Source organism: Rhinoderma darwinii, chromosome 1 (assembly GCF_050947455.1).
Source record: "Rhinoderma darwinii isolate aRhiDar2 chromosome 1, aRhiDar2.hap1, whole genome shotgun sequence".
Lineage (NCBI taxonomy): Eukaryota > Metazoa > Chordata > Amphibia > Anura > Rhinodermatidae > Rhinoderma > Rhinoderma darwinii.
The window spans coordinates 73852098-73867343 of record NC_134687.1 but is presented as its reverse complement, the minus strand read 5'-3'; the positions used below and the strand labels follow the sequence as shown (position 1 = coordinate 73867343).

Genomic DNA, 15246 nt, shown 5'->3' with positions numbered 1-15246 from the left:
AACCTTAAGATAGGCCATCAATGCATGATCATTGGGATTCCAACCCATAGGATCTCCACCGATCAGCAGAAGAAGCCGAGCCCATTCAAATGAAACTGCAGTACCTGGCACAGCCACAACAGTATGTACAGCGCTGTGCCTGGATAAAAGGCTGAGCCGCTCCGGTAACCAGTAACCCAGCGACTCCTGTACTCGGCTGATCATTGGGTGCCACAGCATTCATACATTGATGACTTATTCTTTGTATAATTCAAGATACAGACAACCACTTTAATGTTCTGTATATCAATGCATAATAAAGGCTATTATTGGTGCATGCTAAAAGAAAGGATTATGTGAACGGAGCAAAAAATTTCTGGTTGGTTCTCTTTGAAAAGTGGAACATTCTTTGAAAATATCTCTAAATGGTTCCTTAAAGGGACTCTTGTCTCCTCCAAAGACCCCCCTAAACTACAATAATCCGTTAATAGCTTAAAAGGCGCTGATTCTGAATCTGGCTTACAGCGGTGGTGTGCAAGTGAGTAGAAGGATAAAACTAAGAGTAGAAAGATAGGGTCTTTTAAGCTATATACTGCTTATTGTAGTTTAGGGGGCTTTTCGGAGATGACAGAGACTCTTTAAATTAGCTGTCCTGCAGTAAGCAACCAGATGTCTTACTTGTCTTGGTTTTAGCTAAATCCACAAATGAGCATTCATATGATAATGGAATATATTAAGGACTGTTTTGTGCAGGTGATTGAAAACCCTGTTGTTTCTGTCATATATCCAGGTGAGCCGGCCACATCCCGGAGACTCTTCCTTCTTGATCCTGTTTGTGATTGGTGGAGTCACTGTTTCAGAAGTTCGGATGGTTAAAGACCTTGTATCAACCCTCAAACCTGGTGTTCAGGTACTATCATTTCAATAGCATGTAAATCTCTTAATCTTAGTTATTTTTTCTGATTTTATATAAATTAAATCTTGATAAATATGTTGTGAAAAATTATGCATTGTCCTAATGTAGATTTCATGTCATTTTCGCACCATTTTTTAAGATCTCTGCTTACTGTCACTGAACTGAAATATTCAGAGGCCACATACAGACCTATTATTTCTCCCATCTGAGAGTTTGCTGTAATTGTACATAGTGTAGGCAGTCCTCTGCAAACAAAGGCTTTGTTCACATCTGCATTGGAGAATCCGCTAGATACCTTAGTTCTTGATGGGAAAAATAGTGCTGTATGGAGGCGCCATTTCTCCCGTCAAAATGACAGACACCTTGGTGAAAGCCGACAGACCCCATTATAAGTCTGTGGAGTCGGGCGCTGCTGGTGTCTGTCCTTTGATAGATCCGTCACAGCGTAATGGCTACCGTTATAAATTGAAGCCACAACTCTAATGTGAACAGAGCCTAAGCAACCTTTGCTCCAAGCAGATACATTTTACCTACATTGTTATATACAAATCCTTTGGGACAGGAGACCGAGGTCTGTGCTGTTAATGTATTTAATTGGAGCAGCTTTATTAATACTGTCTTGGTTTTAGACCGCGTAAACTTAAACAAAACAATGAGAAAATGCACCAAATTTATCACATTGGTGCATGTTTTATAATAACTTTGGGGCATATAGCTAGACATGCTGGACACCTTTATCTTCCTTGTACCACCTCTTGGTTAGCATAGTTTGCGCCAGTTTTTTGGCACACAGTGTGACTTTTAAGCCACGCCCTTTCTGTTAACCACGCCCATTTCTTAATAAACCACACCCCTTTGTCATGCATGTTAAGAAAAGCGTCTATGACAGTTAGTAAATGTGGCGCATGGCATGTATGTCAGAATTCATGTTGAATATTTAAAGGGGTTGTCCCCTTCCTGACAACTGATGACATCTCCACCGGATAGGTCATCCGTTTATCATAGGTGCGGGTCCAACACCAGGACCCTGCACCGATCAGCTGCTCCGGTGGCCTGCGGGCACCGGATGTTATGGCACATTATGCTATGTACGAAGCCGGAAGCAGTTGGCTCTGTAAATAGCATAGCGGCCGTGCTGCAGAACTGCAGGTCTGCTTCTATTCACTTGAATAGGAGTAGTGCAACTCGGACGCTATTCTGTGGCCGGAGCCAAATGCTTCCGGCATGTATGTCCGGTGCTCGGAGGCAGCCGGAGCGGCTTAACAGTGCGGGGTCCGAGTGTTGGTCCCCCACATATCATGTACTGATGACCTATCCGGTGAAAAAGGCATCAGTTATCCGGTAGTGGACAACCCCTTTAATCTGCCCCAATCTCCTAGGTGTGAGAAGTATTCAGCATGGATTTTCAATCTCTGCATCTAAACAAGAAGGTTTTCATTCACTAACAGCAAACAGAGATCTTCAAAATAGTGAGAAATTTAAACACAAAATATATTAGAAAGTTGCGGCGCTTTTCATTATACAATAATTATTTTAATTATGTGAGACCCTAAAATCCATGTAACTAGAATGCTGATACAGTATTTGTCCTCTTTGTCCATATGTGTGTTTTCTAGACAAGACGGAGCTCTTGTGTTTATAAATGAATACGTTTTTAGGGGATATTAAGACATTAACAAACACTAATCCTACCAGATTTGCATTTGCTGATTCTGTTCTCCGGCATATGTAGAGGAGAGGTAGTCCCATAGTAAGCATCCCTTCCTTGGTGTTTGTTCACACCATCATACTCACCCACCCCAAAGCAGGAGACCTAGTGCTTTGTTGTCCATTTTTCCATCTCTCATAGGTAAGAAGGGCACTGTAACCCATGAGGCCAGTATGAATGAAGAATGTGTGTGCAACATCGCTTCTCTGCCTTTTTGCTAAGATCATGTGTTAGTATATGTTCTTATCAGTGGTTAGTTATCATCCATTCCGGTGGTGTACTGGCCATTGTGAAGGGATGACAGAACGCTGCTGAGCGGGGCAGAGAACCACACGGTGGTCTGCCTTGGTGTATGCATTTGGTTTAAAGGTACCATTTGTAGGTGACCGGGTAGCCACCGAATTGAAGCCATTGGTCGGGTAGTTTGAAAGCCTGATGCGCTAAGTGCCCCAGCAGTGGTGATCCTGGGGTGCCCTAACTCACTGGGGAAGGGATCCAACTGCGTGATGGCAAATTTGCACGCACTTCTCTTTCACACTATTTGAGCAGACACCTTTATCTGCCCGGCCTTCTGACTGGACAATGAGAAATTTTTATATCTACCGAATGTCCAGGCTGTATAACAGCGCGCGTTGACTTTATTTATAAACATTTTTCACTGTGTATTTGTCACAGGATTTAAGGATGCGGTACCCTTTTGGGACCCTCCCAAGGTCTAGCCGGAGGATCAGTGTGGCCATACTGGTTCCCTCTTCCTCTGCAACCCCGGCCTCCCTTCTTCTGCTTTGGAGGAGGGGAGAAGCAAACCAGTTGCAGGCTCCTAGGTGGATACTGGGGTGGCAGCCCAGGTGGAAGCCTTAGAGTATTGTTGGGTCTACCTGAGCTTCGACGAGGCGGGAACATCGATCCTCTTAGGGTCTTCTGGCTCGGAGGGTCGGGGAAGGGTTATGCGGGGCCACTCTCCTTTAGGAGTAAGGCAGCGCTAGACCGCATCCTTTTTGCACTTTTTCGTGTGGCTCCCCTGCACTTTTTTTTGCACATTGGGTGATAGAAAGCACGCATCGGGCTTTCAATAAAAAAAAGAAGGTATGTGCAACACTAGATCTTCATTCAATGTTTGTAGACTGCCAGTAGGTCTGTTTGCCTCAAAAGGAAGGGTTTAAATTCTGTCACATACTTGTAAGGGATCTGATTGAACTAATGCATTAGGTGTGAATCTTCTCACTTTGTGTCTGTTCTGTACAAGTTGATCGTTCCCCGGGAAATAGTACATAATCCCCTTGACGATGTTAATCACTAAAATGGACCTGTGATCTAGGGGGAGGGTTCCTCCTCACATCCCTGATGGGATTAGAAACTGGAAACATTTTTTATGTTTCATGAATTCCATAGAAGACATTTGTGACAAATGTGTGTGTGTTTAGAAGCTACTAATTTAAGGATTGCCGTAATTCCATGGAATAAAAATAGAAGTACTCGTTTCCTAATCCCTATGATTGAATGGGTTTAGCAAGATGTTGCTTTATCTGATGTCTCTGCCTGCGACACTTTCACACCTCTGCCCCCGGTGTCAAGAAATGTACGGATCACTATGTTTGAAGAGTGCAGCTTACATTAGTCATTATTTTTGTCTGTGAGCTTAGTCCATAATTCCTCTGATCAGGTTTAATGGAATTAACTAGATATGTATTAATGCTCTAATTCCATTTTAAGATATGAAAACCCATTAGCATTATCAAGAAGGTATGCAGCTTTCCCCCCATATGGTAAGACCTAGGGAGTTGCAGGAGAAAACCTAGTTATGGTGGTTTACTATTAAACTGATTACTTCACAGGTCTGTATTTTATCCATAAATAATGTAGGGCTGATACCTGTCACTTCAATACTTCTCAGACAAGGTATGATACCGGCAAACGAATGATTACGGTAATACATTGTACCATTGTACAGGTTTTCTTGTCTCGACTTCAGTTTGCTATTTTTATCTCGAACACCTAATTCCCATGTCATTCTTGTCATAACCCCTTAAAGACCAGGCAAATTTGAGTTTTTCACCCCCCCCCCTCCGCCTTCCAAAATCCGTAACTTTTTTATTTCTTCGTCGACATAGCCATATGAGGTCTTGTTTTTTGTAGGACAAGTTGTAGTTTTTCATGGCACCATTTATTGTACTGCATAATGTACTGGGAATCAGAAAAAAATATATATTTGTGGCGTGTAATGTGCAAAAAATAGCGATTTACACAATTTTTTGGGGGGTTTGTTTCTACGGTGTCCATCAGGCAGTAAAAACTACATATTCAATACTAATGTATTGCAGTATATCGTGATTCTGACAATCTCCTTTGAAGCCACTCCTTTATTAGGCCCCTAGGCTGCCATAACAACGATTGTAAATGGCTGATCGTGCCGTGGGGGGGGGGGGGGCGCGATGGCGTGTTTGAGGGGACGCACCCCTGATTCTAACAATTTAAATGCCGTGGTCACGATTGACCGCGGCATTTAAGGTGTCAAATGGGCGAAATCAAAATGATCATTGATTCCGCCTGTTGCGGTGAGGTGTCGGCTGTGTAACACAGCCGTCACCCGCTGTTTATGGAGCGAGCTCAGCCCGTGAGCCCGCTCCATACTTCCCCTTAACGGCTGCCGCGTACCAGTATGTGACATGTCATTAAGGGGTTAATATCCATGTTTAGAAATGGTTTAAAATCAAATTTGTTTTTATGCAACTCAAATTCTAAGCATTGTAAGGTTCTAGTTTCTCGTCTGAAGTTGAATGAAGTGCACTCCCATGCAAAAGTTTGGAATTACGAAAGCCAGCCATTCACATGAGATACCTGATGTTATGGAATCACCAGTTGAGCAATTCCCAGGGTGGAAGTTTATGGAATTGCTAGGTGAGCGATTCCCCAAAGGATGCTGGAGACTGTTAGGAATGAGCGTGCAAATAAATCCGCAACCCCAAATCCATCACAACTCTGATTAACAGAATCTAAGGCTACTCTATGGTTTTTGCCAGAGCCCATCGCAAGGCAGGTTGGATTTTGCAGCATAGAACCCAGGTTGTTTTAACAAAGTTCGGTGTTGGATAAGAGGTGCAATACAGGCAATACCAGAACAGATAACAATTCAGCCAGAGGGTAAACAGAAAGTCCAAATCACAAAGCTAGTGGATATCGGGGATTGCAGAGGACAAAATCAACCGGGAGCAAAAAGTCCAAATCAGTAAGCAGAGGGTAATCAAGAGACAAACCGAGGTCCAGTTCCAAAAATTACAAATAGTCAAAGGTACAGGGTATAGTCAGTAGCTTGAACAAACACATGGAAACCAGGAAAATCACAAGCAAAGAAAACCGAACCAACCCAAATTTAAATACTCCACCCTTCAATTTGATAGAAAGAAAGACAGAGACGTAGGATAGGCTCTGCAACTAAAACCAGAACCGCCCAGAAGCTAGACTAGTAGTCATGGTAATCTTAATGGGAAGGACATTTCCTAACACCTGAAGGCCGAACTATAGCTATTTCTCCCAAATACACCATAAACATGTATGCTGTCAGCTCATTGGCTTCAATGATCATGAAAAAAATACGAAAAAAAAATTGATCATGACTTAACTAATGCAAACTTCTTGAATAAAATGGATAGAATCCGTCATGATCCAAAAACCCAAAACACCACAAGTGTGAAACCCATCCTTCAAGACATATTTTTACTATGAGGGATAGTCTCAATTCACACCTTGCCTAATCTGTTTCCAAATGGATACGAACTCCTGACGGAACTGTTTCGGCATACGTTTTGCTATTGAAGTCTATGGGCGTAAACATCTGGAGATCTTTTCCCCCTTATATGCCGAACGTTCACCACAGACGATGTGAACCTAGCCTTATCTTTATTACCCTATGTTCTGAGCCCAGATGCAACTGAGAGCATAGTAGTTTGGTAGCTGTAAAGCACTCCTGAATATCCGCATTTTACTGAACAAATATGCCTGTTCTGTTAAATTTCATAATGTACATCACAAGGTCATACAAGGTTAGATTTCTTTAGTAAGAATGCATGTAATGTACACATGAAATAAGCTGGTAATTTATGTGCCCTCTGGGAGAGATTTCAGTTTTACCCAACAATTTTAAATTGAAGCCATGTCAGATTTAATATGTTATTAAACCGCAGATTTGTACTGTTTTTGAAGTTCTGCAATGGAATTCACTGGCTATTCACCGGGCTTAGTTATGTAACTACACAAGATAGTTAAGATTAGAAAAGTATTCTTACTTTGTCTCCACTGTTAGGTATAAAAAGGTTCCTTCACGTTGTAAATCTTCTTTTCTGCTCCATATTTATAATAAAAGTCATATTAAGAATGGATTTTTGCAAATTGGTGGGGATAAGCCCTGAAAATGATGCTGGCTGTACACACTGGGGCACATTTACTATTGTTATTGCACTAGAATTTTGGTCTCAGTTACTCTTTTTTTGGGAGGGGATTCAATTTAGACAAATGTATTATTGATTTGCCCCAGAAATAACAGATGTTTTTGTGCCTCACTAGAACATTTTAAAAAGGGTGCATAGCTTAAAATGCATGACGTGCCCCAAAATTTTGTTGCAAAAAACTCACGTCAACTAAGCCAACCAAGAGGTAGTATTAGGGTAAGAAAAGTGTCTAATGTGTCTAGCAAGATGCGCCATACAGCGGCGCATCTTTGGACTGCCAAGTCTAAGTTTACACTATCTAAATGTTAGACAGCATGTGGTGTCACGCTTTTTCTTGACCACATCTTCTTTCCCACTAAGCCACGCTCCCTTTTTGACCGTGTTGAAAAAAGTGTCTAAACAATTAATAAATGTGGCGCACAGCAATTTGAGACAGAATTCTGGTGCATTTTGAATACTAAATCTGCCCCTTGGCGTAACTCAGTGTCTGAATTTTACTGATTGCTCCTTGCGATGTTCTGTGTGTATAATAGGTAGGAGAGTGGATGGGAGCCTTATGCTGACCTCCATTAATGTGCAGGGACAGGGGTGTACAACCCTCAGCTCAGTAGCCACATGCAGCCAGTGATGCTGTGCTCTGTAGCCCCAACCTTCTAGACACAGACATGCTTGTCTATGTCTCAATGGTTGAGGAAGACACGGCTATTAAAGTCGTGCCCATCCTTCTGATGCAGAGAACAGAATACCAGCATTTGACAGCAGGTCTGTTCTATTTTCCATTAACTGTTCGTAGATATCAGTGCAGGTATTTGAAAATACATGAGAGCACCCTCCACTGGAAAGAGATAAATCTAAAGGAGGGTGCACTCTGTAGCTGGTTGTAATGAGAGGCATTGTGTGACTGGCACTAATGGTAAACACTATGTGACTGGCACGTCTAGGGGGCACTCTGTGGCTGACACTGTTATGGTGTCAAACTGTTAGGTTGGTGCTAATAGGTGGTTGAGTATGGTTGCCACTAATTGGGGGCACTGTCAGGGGCAGAATTAGAAATAGCTGAGCCACATAGAAAACTTTTGAATGCCCCCTCCCCTGGGCATTAACTTTTACTAGCTCAATGTGAAATGAAGGCAAAAACACACTTTTCTGCCAAGTTACATAAAAAAAATACAACTAGGCCTCCAAGTGTGCCCTTACCCCTACAGGTTTAAGAATAACATAACATAAACAATCAAGCACTGATATGTTACAATATCACTCATTAATAGCACCTAACAAGGACCAAATGATATCTCGATACTATGACCACATATAACCACAACAAAGACCAATATAACCAATTACATCACCATACAGTGGTCACGTACCAGGACTACACTGGTGCTGTAATCACACTGTACAGTACAATTACATGCAGTGACTCACAGGTGATGTCTTCTTTGAATAGAGAAGTTCTCTTTCCTTTTTCTCTCCATCTGACCCAGACTTTAACAGTGTCCTATTGCTGCAAATATGGTGCCCCACAGATAGTTCCCGCCCCAAAAAATGTTCCACACAGATAGTGCCTGTAAAAATAACAGTTGCAAACAGCTAGTGTCCCATGCAGTAATAACCCACCTTTGGCACGCTACAATAATAGTATCCCTTCATACCCCACAGACTTTCAAGGTGTCCTCTTTGTGTGTCACACAGTAATAGTGCCCCCACACAGTGATGATGCCTCCTTAGTGCCTCTCACAGTAATAATGCCCTCTTAGTGTCCCTCACAAAGTAAGGATGCCCCTTTTGTACCCACACACCGTAATGATGCCTCCTTAGTGCCGCTCTTACAGTAATGATGCCCACCTATAGCCACTCACAATAATAATGCCCCCTTAGTGCCCCATACAATAAAGATGCCTTCACAAAGTAATGATGCCCTCTTAGTGTTTCCCTCACAGTAATGATGACCACTGACTGCTCTTTCACAGATAAAATGCCCTTTAGTGCTCCCTCCCAGTATAATGCCCCTTTGGTGCCTCCCCACACAGTAGTGATGCCCACTTAGTGCCCCCTACACGGTAGTGATGTCCCTTTAGTGCTCCCCACACATTTGTGATGCCTCCTTAGTGCCTTACCAAACAGAAATAGTGAAATAACGGTTTATTACCGCGAATACCACAAAATTGCACCAATATGCTGCGCTTTTGCCTGCAATTTCACAAAAATGCAGCATTCATCTGCGATTTTGTAGCAATCAAGGCAATAAATCACGATTTGAACACAGCATGTGAATGCGGCTCTTGGAGGTGGTAAAATCTGACACTGTCACCCTCGGACTAGAAAAAATTGTGCACTCCTGGTATAGAATTAAAGTTATTCAAAGCAGATGGGGCTGCTGGATATAAAACTGGCATCATAGCTCTTCCCATGGCTTCTTGACAGCTATAGACGTAGCAATGACTAGGCAAGTATGATGCACCCTGTGTGACCACACAAGTCATCCATGGTAACATTAAAAGATCTCTGCTTTCTCCAAAATTAAGTAAGCATAAGGGGAATATAGATCCTCTCTAACAATGCTGCTGGTTAACTTACTCTCTTCTACGAGCTCAACAAAGTATGTTTATTCATTTAGAAATCCGGCCGGTTATTTTACAGTGATTATGGATTTATTTTTCCTCATTTTGGGCTTAGTGCAAAATCCCATAGACATGATTATATTTCTGGATTAACCAAACTGGATTTAGCACGGAGTAATGTCCTGTGATAACATGGGTTTTTCATTTTCTCCCTCAATAGCTCTATAGCAAAGACTTCCACCTGTGGCTTTGTCTAAGCCCCCTGACACACAAGCTATTATGGCATTGAAAATCACAGATGGTGAATGAATATACGCTGTGAGATTTTCTACCATTCTGCTAAATTGAGGAAGATACTTGGATGAGAGGTGAAGCGTCTTCAAGAATACAAATCAAATTAAGTCGAAATTATCCTATATGTAACCGTAAAATTGCGTCTGAATATTCAGTAGCAGCTGGAAATAGCTGTTAAATTTGCTGTTGGAGGTAAATGGTAGATGTAACTTTGAGAGTGTACCAGGAAGCAAAAATGATGTGTAGAAAAGGCAGATCCAGCACTCGAATGATTAAAATTCCATTTTTATTTAGGTCATGTTTAAAACCAAGGATAAAACAAAAATCCCGGGACCACGCTTACGCGTTTCAGACCACTAGGGTCCTTAATCATAGCTATGATTAAGGACCCTAGTGGTCTGAAATGCGTAAGCGTGGTCCCGGGAATTTTAATCATTCGAGTGCTGGATCTGCCTTTTCTACACATCATTTTTGCTTCAATTTCCCTGCAGTCGACACAGGATCAGTTCAGGAGGATCTACAAGCACCTACAGCTTTTGGATTAACTAAATTTTTTGCATCAGTCAAGCATTATGAAAAACGCATTGGAAAACGCAACCATAGCGTGGTGGTCATGAGGTGAGCTAAACTTTTAGTAAAACATTTTTAATTTTTTCACTTTGTTAGTGTACCAGGAACCTTCTTCTGCCAGAGAGTAGAAAACATTCACGAAATCGCTAATAATATGACCTGCAGGTGGAATTAGACCTGGAGCCTGTGACATTGCACTTTCCCGGTACACAGCGGCAGCGCAGCAAATAATCATCGCTACTGCCAAACAACTGTCCACAATGGCAGCAGGGGGGAGAGGATTGGGGTTGACAAATAATATTCAATGTCCATAAATTATAAGAATAGCTTTATGCCCAGCATATGCAGAGAAACAGCAATTATGAATTCCTACAAAATCTCTCTAAAAAAGAAATTTATTTTAGCCTCGTTAAGTGGTTTTCATTCAGTAATTAAAGTGTTAAGTCCAATATTTTCTGCTCAATTTAGCGCTCACTTAAGCATTGTGCTCCATGAATGGTTCCCTTAAGTGAAAGACCCCTTTCTGGTTCTCCTGATTCTAAACAAATTCTTCTCCCCATTTCACTTCTCATTCATCACTTTCAAATAGAGCACCAGAAATACTTTCTCCGGCTTCAGCGCTGATTCAATTGTTACGTACTGATAGACAGGCTCATGCAGATTTCTCGATGAGACCCTAATGAAGACCCAAACGATCAGCACATCATTAATAAGAAAGATGTTTCAAAAGTATGCTGCGGGAATGTTGGCTGGCTCTCTAGGGCACATTGCGTTTTGACAGCAGTGACAATCTATATGGCGTATGCTGGGCATCAGCTTAACCTAGGTTACAGGTCACTCTATTGAAGGACGAGAAGATTTTTTTTTTACCCCATCATACCCATATATATTCACGAAAAAAGTGCTTACTTAACAGAAACACATCTTATGTTTGCATTCCAATCTCCAAAGCAACATAGAGGGGGTAATAACTTGGCATTGCTGAAATTCGAAAGCAAATTGGAGTTCAAAGCAAAGATCAGGGTTTTGTTTTAGTTGAGTTCTAACATTTGTTGGGCAATTAGGAGTTTCTTATGGTGTCCCATTAAAGTTAACCCGTGTGAAATATGAGCACAATGAAATAAATTTTTATTTTTTTTGAGTTCCATAGCCGTCATATATAAAAAAGCAGTAGAATCTTACTCGGACATGCTCACACTTAAAGGCAAGTTTATAAGAAGCTGATTAAAGGGGTTTTCTGGAACGTTGATAGGTCTATCCTTAGAACAGGCCATAAATATCAGATGAGTGGAAGTCTGACTTCCGGCAGCCCCACCATTGAGCCAAGTGAATGGGCCATGCATTTAGTAGTGTCTGTGCCAAGTACTGCAAGTTCTCTGCAGCTTATTCCCATTTAAGCTTAAATGGAACGGAGTGGCAATATCAGGCACAGCCACTACAAATTTTACTGCGCTGTGACTGGTAAACAGTGAAGTAGACGCCGCGCTGAATGGAGTGCCATTGCCCCTTCATTCAGCTGATTAGTGGGCGTGCCGTGGGTAGGACCCCCACCGATCTGATATTGATGTCCTATCCTATGGATAGGCCCAGGGCCGGCCTTAGGATAGATGGCGCCCCGTTCGAAACGATCTTTCGGTGCCACACCCCATCATTAAAAAAAATGCCCCATAAAAAAATTATAATGCCCCTTTAGTGCCCCCATACAGTATAATAATAATATTTAATAATATAATATATTACAACCCATTTCAAGGACACAGTATTTTGTCCTTTAATTGTGCACACAGTATTATGCCCCCTGTAGTACCCCTACACAGTTTAATATCCGCTTAGTGGCCCCCCACCTCCCCCTTGTAGACAAAGCCCCAAACAAAAACACAAATTGTACTCACCTAGGCCCCATTCCAATAAAGAATTGAGCTGCTCCACGACTGGATCCTTGCGTAGGCCGGCGTGATCCTGTAGCCTAGTACAGAGTTTCCAAACCTTTTTGAACTCGAGGCAGCACTGGAAAAATAAAATTTCCTAGGGCACCCCTACCAAAAATTGTTTCGAGTAAGACAGAAAACGGCTGAAAACCAGCACTACACTCGTAGGGTATGTTCACACACGTTTTTTGTAAGGCAAAAATAAATCTGCCTCAAAATTCCTTCTGGAATTGACAGCCTTGTTTGACCTTTTTTTTTTTTGCTTTTTTTCTTAAGCCGTTGAAGCGAATGCAAAAGACGCAGGCAAAAAAGCACTTTAAACGGGCGCCGCAAGTATTTTCTGCCTCCTATTAATTTTAATTGGAGGTCAGAGGCGGAAACCAATTGAAGACCATTAGTCCCCCACTCACACTAAAATGACCATCAGCCCACCACTCACAGTAAAATAACCATCAGCCCACCACTCATAGATTCTCCCTGTAGGTAGTGCCACACAGCCCCTTGTAAGTAGCGCCACACCGCCCCTTGTAGGTAGCGCCACACAGCCCCTTGTAGGTAGCGCCACACAGCCCCCTTGTTGGTAGCACCACACAGCCCCTTGTAAGTAGCACCACACAGCCCCCTTGTAGGTAGCGCCACCCAGCCCCCTTGGAGGTAGCGCCACACAGCCTCCTCGTAAGTAGCGCCACACAGCCCCCTTGTAGATGGCGCCACACAGCCCCCTTGTAGATGGTGCCACACAGCCCCCAGTAGAGGGCGCCACGCAGCCCCCAGTAGAGAGCGCCACGCAGCCCCCTGGTAGGGAGCGCCACGCAGCCCCCTGGTAGGGAGCGCCACGCAGCCCCCTGGTAGGGAGCGCCACGCAGCCCCCTGGTAGGGAGCGCCACGCAGCCCCCTGGTAGGGAGCGCCACGCAGCCCCCTGGTAGGAGCGCCACGCAGCCCCCTGGTAGGGAGTGCCACGCAGCCCCCTGGTAGGGAGTGCCACGCAGCTCCTGGTAGGGAGTGCCACGCAGCCCCCTGGTAGGGAGCGCCACGCAGCCCCCTGGTAGGGAGGATGAGATCAGGGGAAACTCCTGAAGCGGAATCCCCGTCCACAGCGTTGCACAGCCCCTTGTAGGTAGCGCCACACAGCCCCCTTGTTGGTAGCACCACACAGCCCCTTGTAAGTAGCACCACACAGCCCCCTTGTAGGTAGCGCCACCCAGCCCCCTTGGAGGTAGCGCCACACAGCCTCCTCGTAAGTAGCGCCACACAGCCCCCTTGCAGATGGCGCCACACAGCCCCCTTGTAGATGGCGCCACACAGCCCCCAGTAGAGGGCGCCACACAGCCCCCAGTAGAGAGCGCCACGCAGCCCCCTGGTAGGGAGCGCCACGCAGCCCCCTGGTAGGGAGCGCCACGCAGCCCCCTGGTAGGGAGCGCCACGCAGCCCCCTGGTAGGGAGCGCCACGCAGCCCCCTGGTAGGGAGCGCCACGCAGCCCCCTGGTAGGGAGCGCCACGCAGCCCCCTGGTAGGGAGCGCCACGCAGCCCCCTGGTAGGGAGCGCCACGCAGCCCCCTGGTAGGGAGCGCCACGCAGCCCCCTGGTAGGGAGCGCCACGCAGCCCCCTGGTAGGGAGCGCCACGCAGCCCCCTGGTAGGGAGCGTTACGCAGCCCCCTGGTAAGGAGCGCCACGCAGACCCCTGGTAGGGAGCGCCACGCAGCCCCCTGGTAGGGAGCGCCACGCAGCCCCCTGATACGGAGTGCCACGCAGCCCCCTGATACGGAGTGCCACGCAGCCCCCTGATACGGAGTGCCACGCAGCCCCCTGATACTGAGTGCCACGCAGCCCCCTGATACGGAGTGCCACGCAGCCCCCTGATACGGAGTGCCACGCAGCCCCCTGATACGGAGTGCCACGCAGCCCCCTGGTTGGGCGTGCCACGCAGCCCCCTGGTTGGGCGTGCCACGCAGCCCCCTGGTTGGGCGTGCCACGCAGCCCCCTGGTAGGGAATGCCACGCAGCCCCCTGGTAGGGAGTGCCACACTGCTCCCTGGTAAGTAGTGCCACACAGCCCACAGTCCCCCTTGTAGGTAGTGCCACATAGCCCACTTGTAGATAGCACCCCCCCCCCTTCCTGTAGATAGCGCCACTGTAGCTCCCTGAAGTAACGGAATCCCATGTGGCCAGGGATTCCGCTCCTCGAGCGCTCCACTTGATTTCTCTGTCCATATATGGACAATAAGATCAGGGGAAACTCCTGAAGCGGAATCCCCGTCCACAGCGTTGCCAACGCTGTGACCGGGGATTCCACTCCAGGAGAAGCTCCTGTCGTCTGTGTCCATTTATGGACAGTGACGTCATCGGCTTCTCCTGGAGTGGAGAAGTCAGACTGTTAGTTCTGCATCACACATCGATATCACTCTTTCCTGTGTCCTGAGAAGAACCTTTTACAGGTCAAAAGCACCAGCTGGCCTCTTGTTCCAGCAGTTCTGAAGGACACAGTTAGATAAGTGCACTCTTTCTCAGTATTGTTGTCTATGTATCAGACGCTGGGACCTGTATGGCACCAGCTTCACATTTGCCCAATATTTGCGGTCAGCTTACCCTGTGCATTTAGCTGGCGTAATACCTATTCATATCATGACCGTGTTAATAACTATTTGTAGGACTTCGCCAGCACATGGTTTGATGGTAATCTGTTTTTGTGCTCAATGTTATTATGTGGTAATTGTAATGATTATATATAGAATAGTCAGGAACAAAATGTGTCCTGTTGACCACGTTGATCTGTCATCCCTGAGGGTATGTTCACACGCTAGCTGGCTTTTACGGCTGAAATGACAGCCTGTTTTCAGAAGAAAA

At 45.0% G+C, this 15246-nt stretch overlaps 1 protein-coding gene across 1 annotated transcript in view; it reads left to right on the top strand.

Moving 5' to 3' along the window:
* Positions 1 to 15246, top strand: part of SCFD2 (sec1 family domain containing 2) — a 578236-nt gene that overhangs the window by 557984 nt on the left and 5006 nt on the right. The window contains exon 8 of the mRNA XM_075859720.1: positions 770 to 889. Coding sequence (XP_075715835.1) covers positions 770 to 889 — 120 coding nt within the window. The remainder of the gene's footprint in view (positions 1 to 769; positions 890 to 15246) is intronic.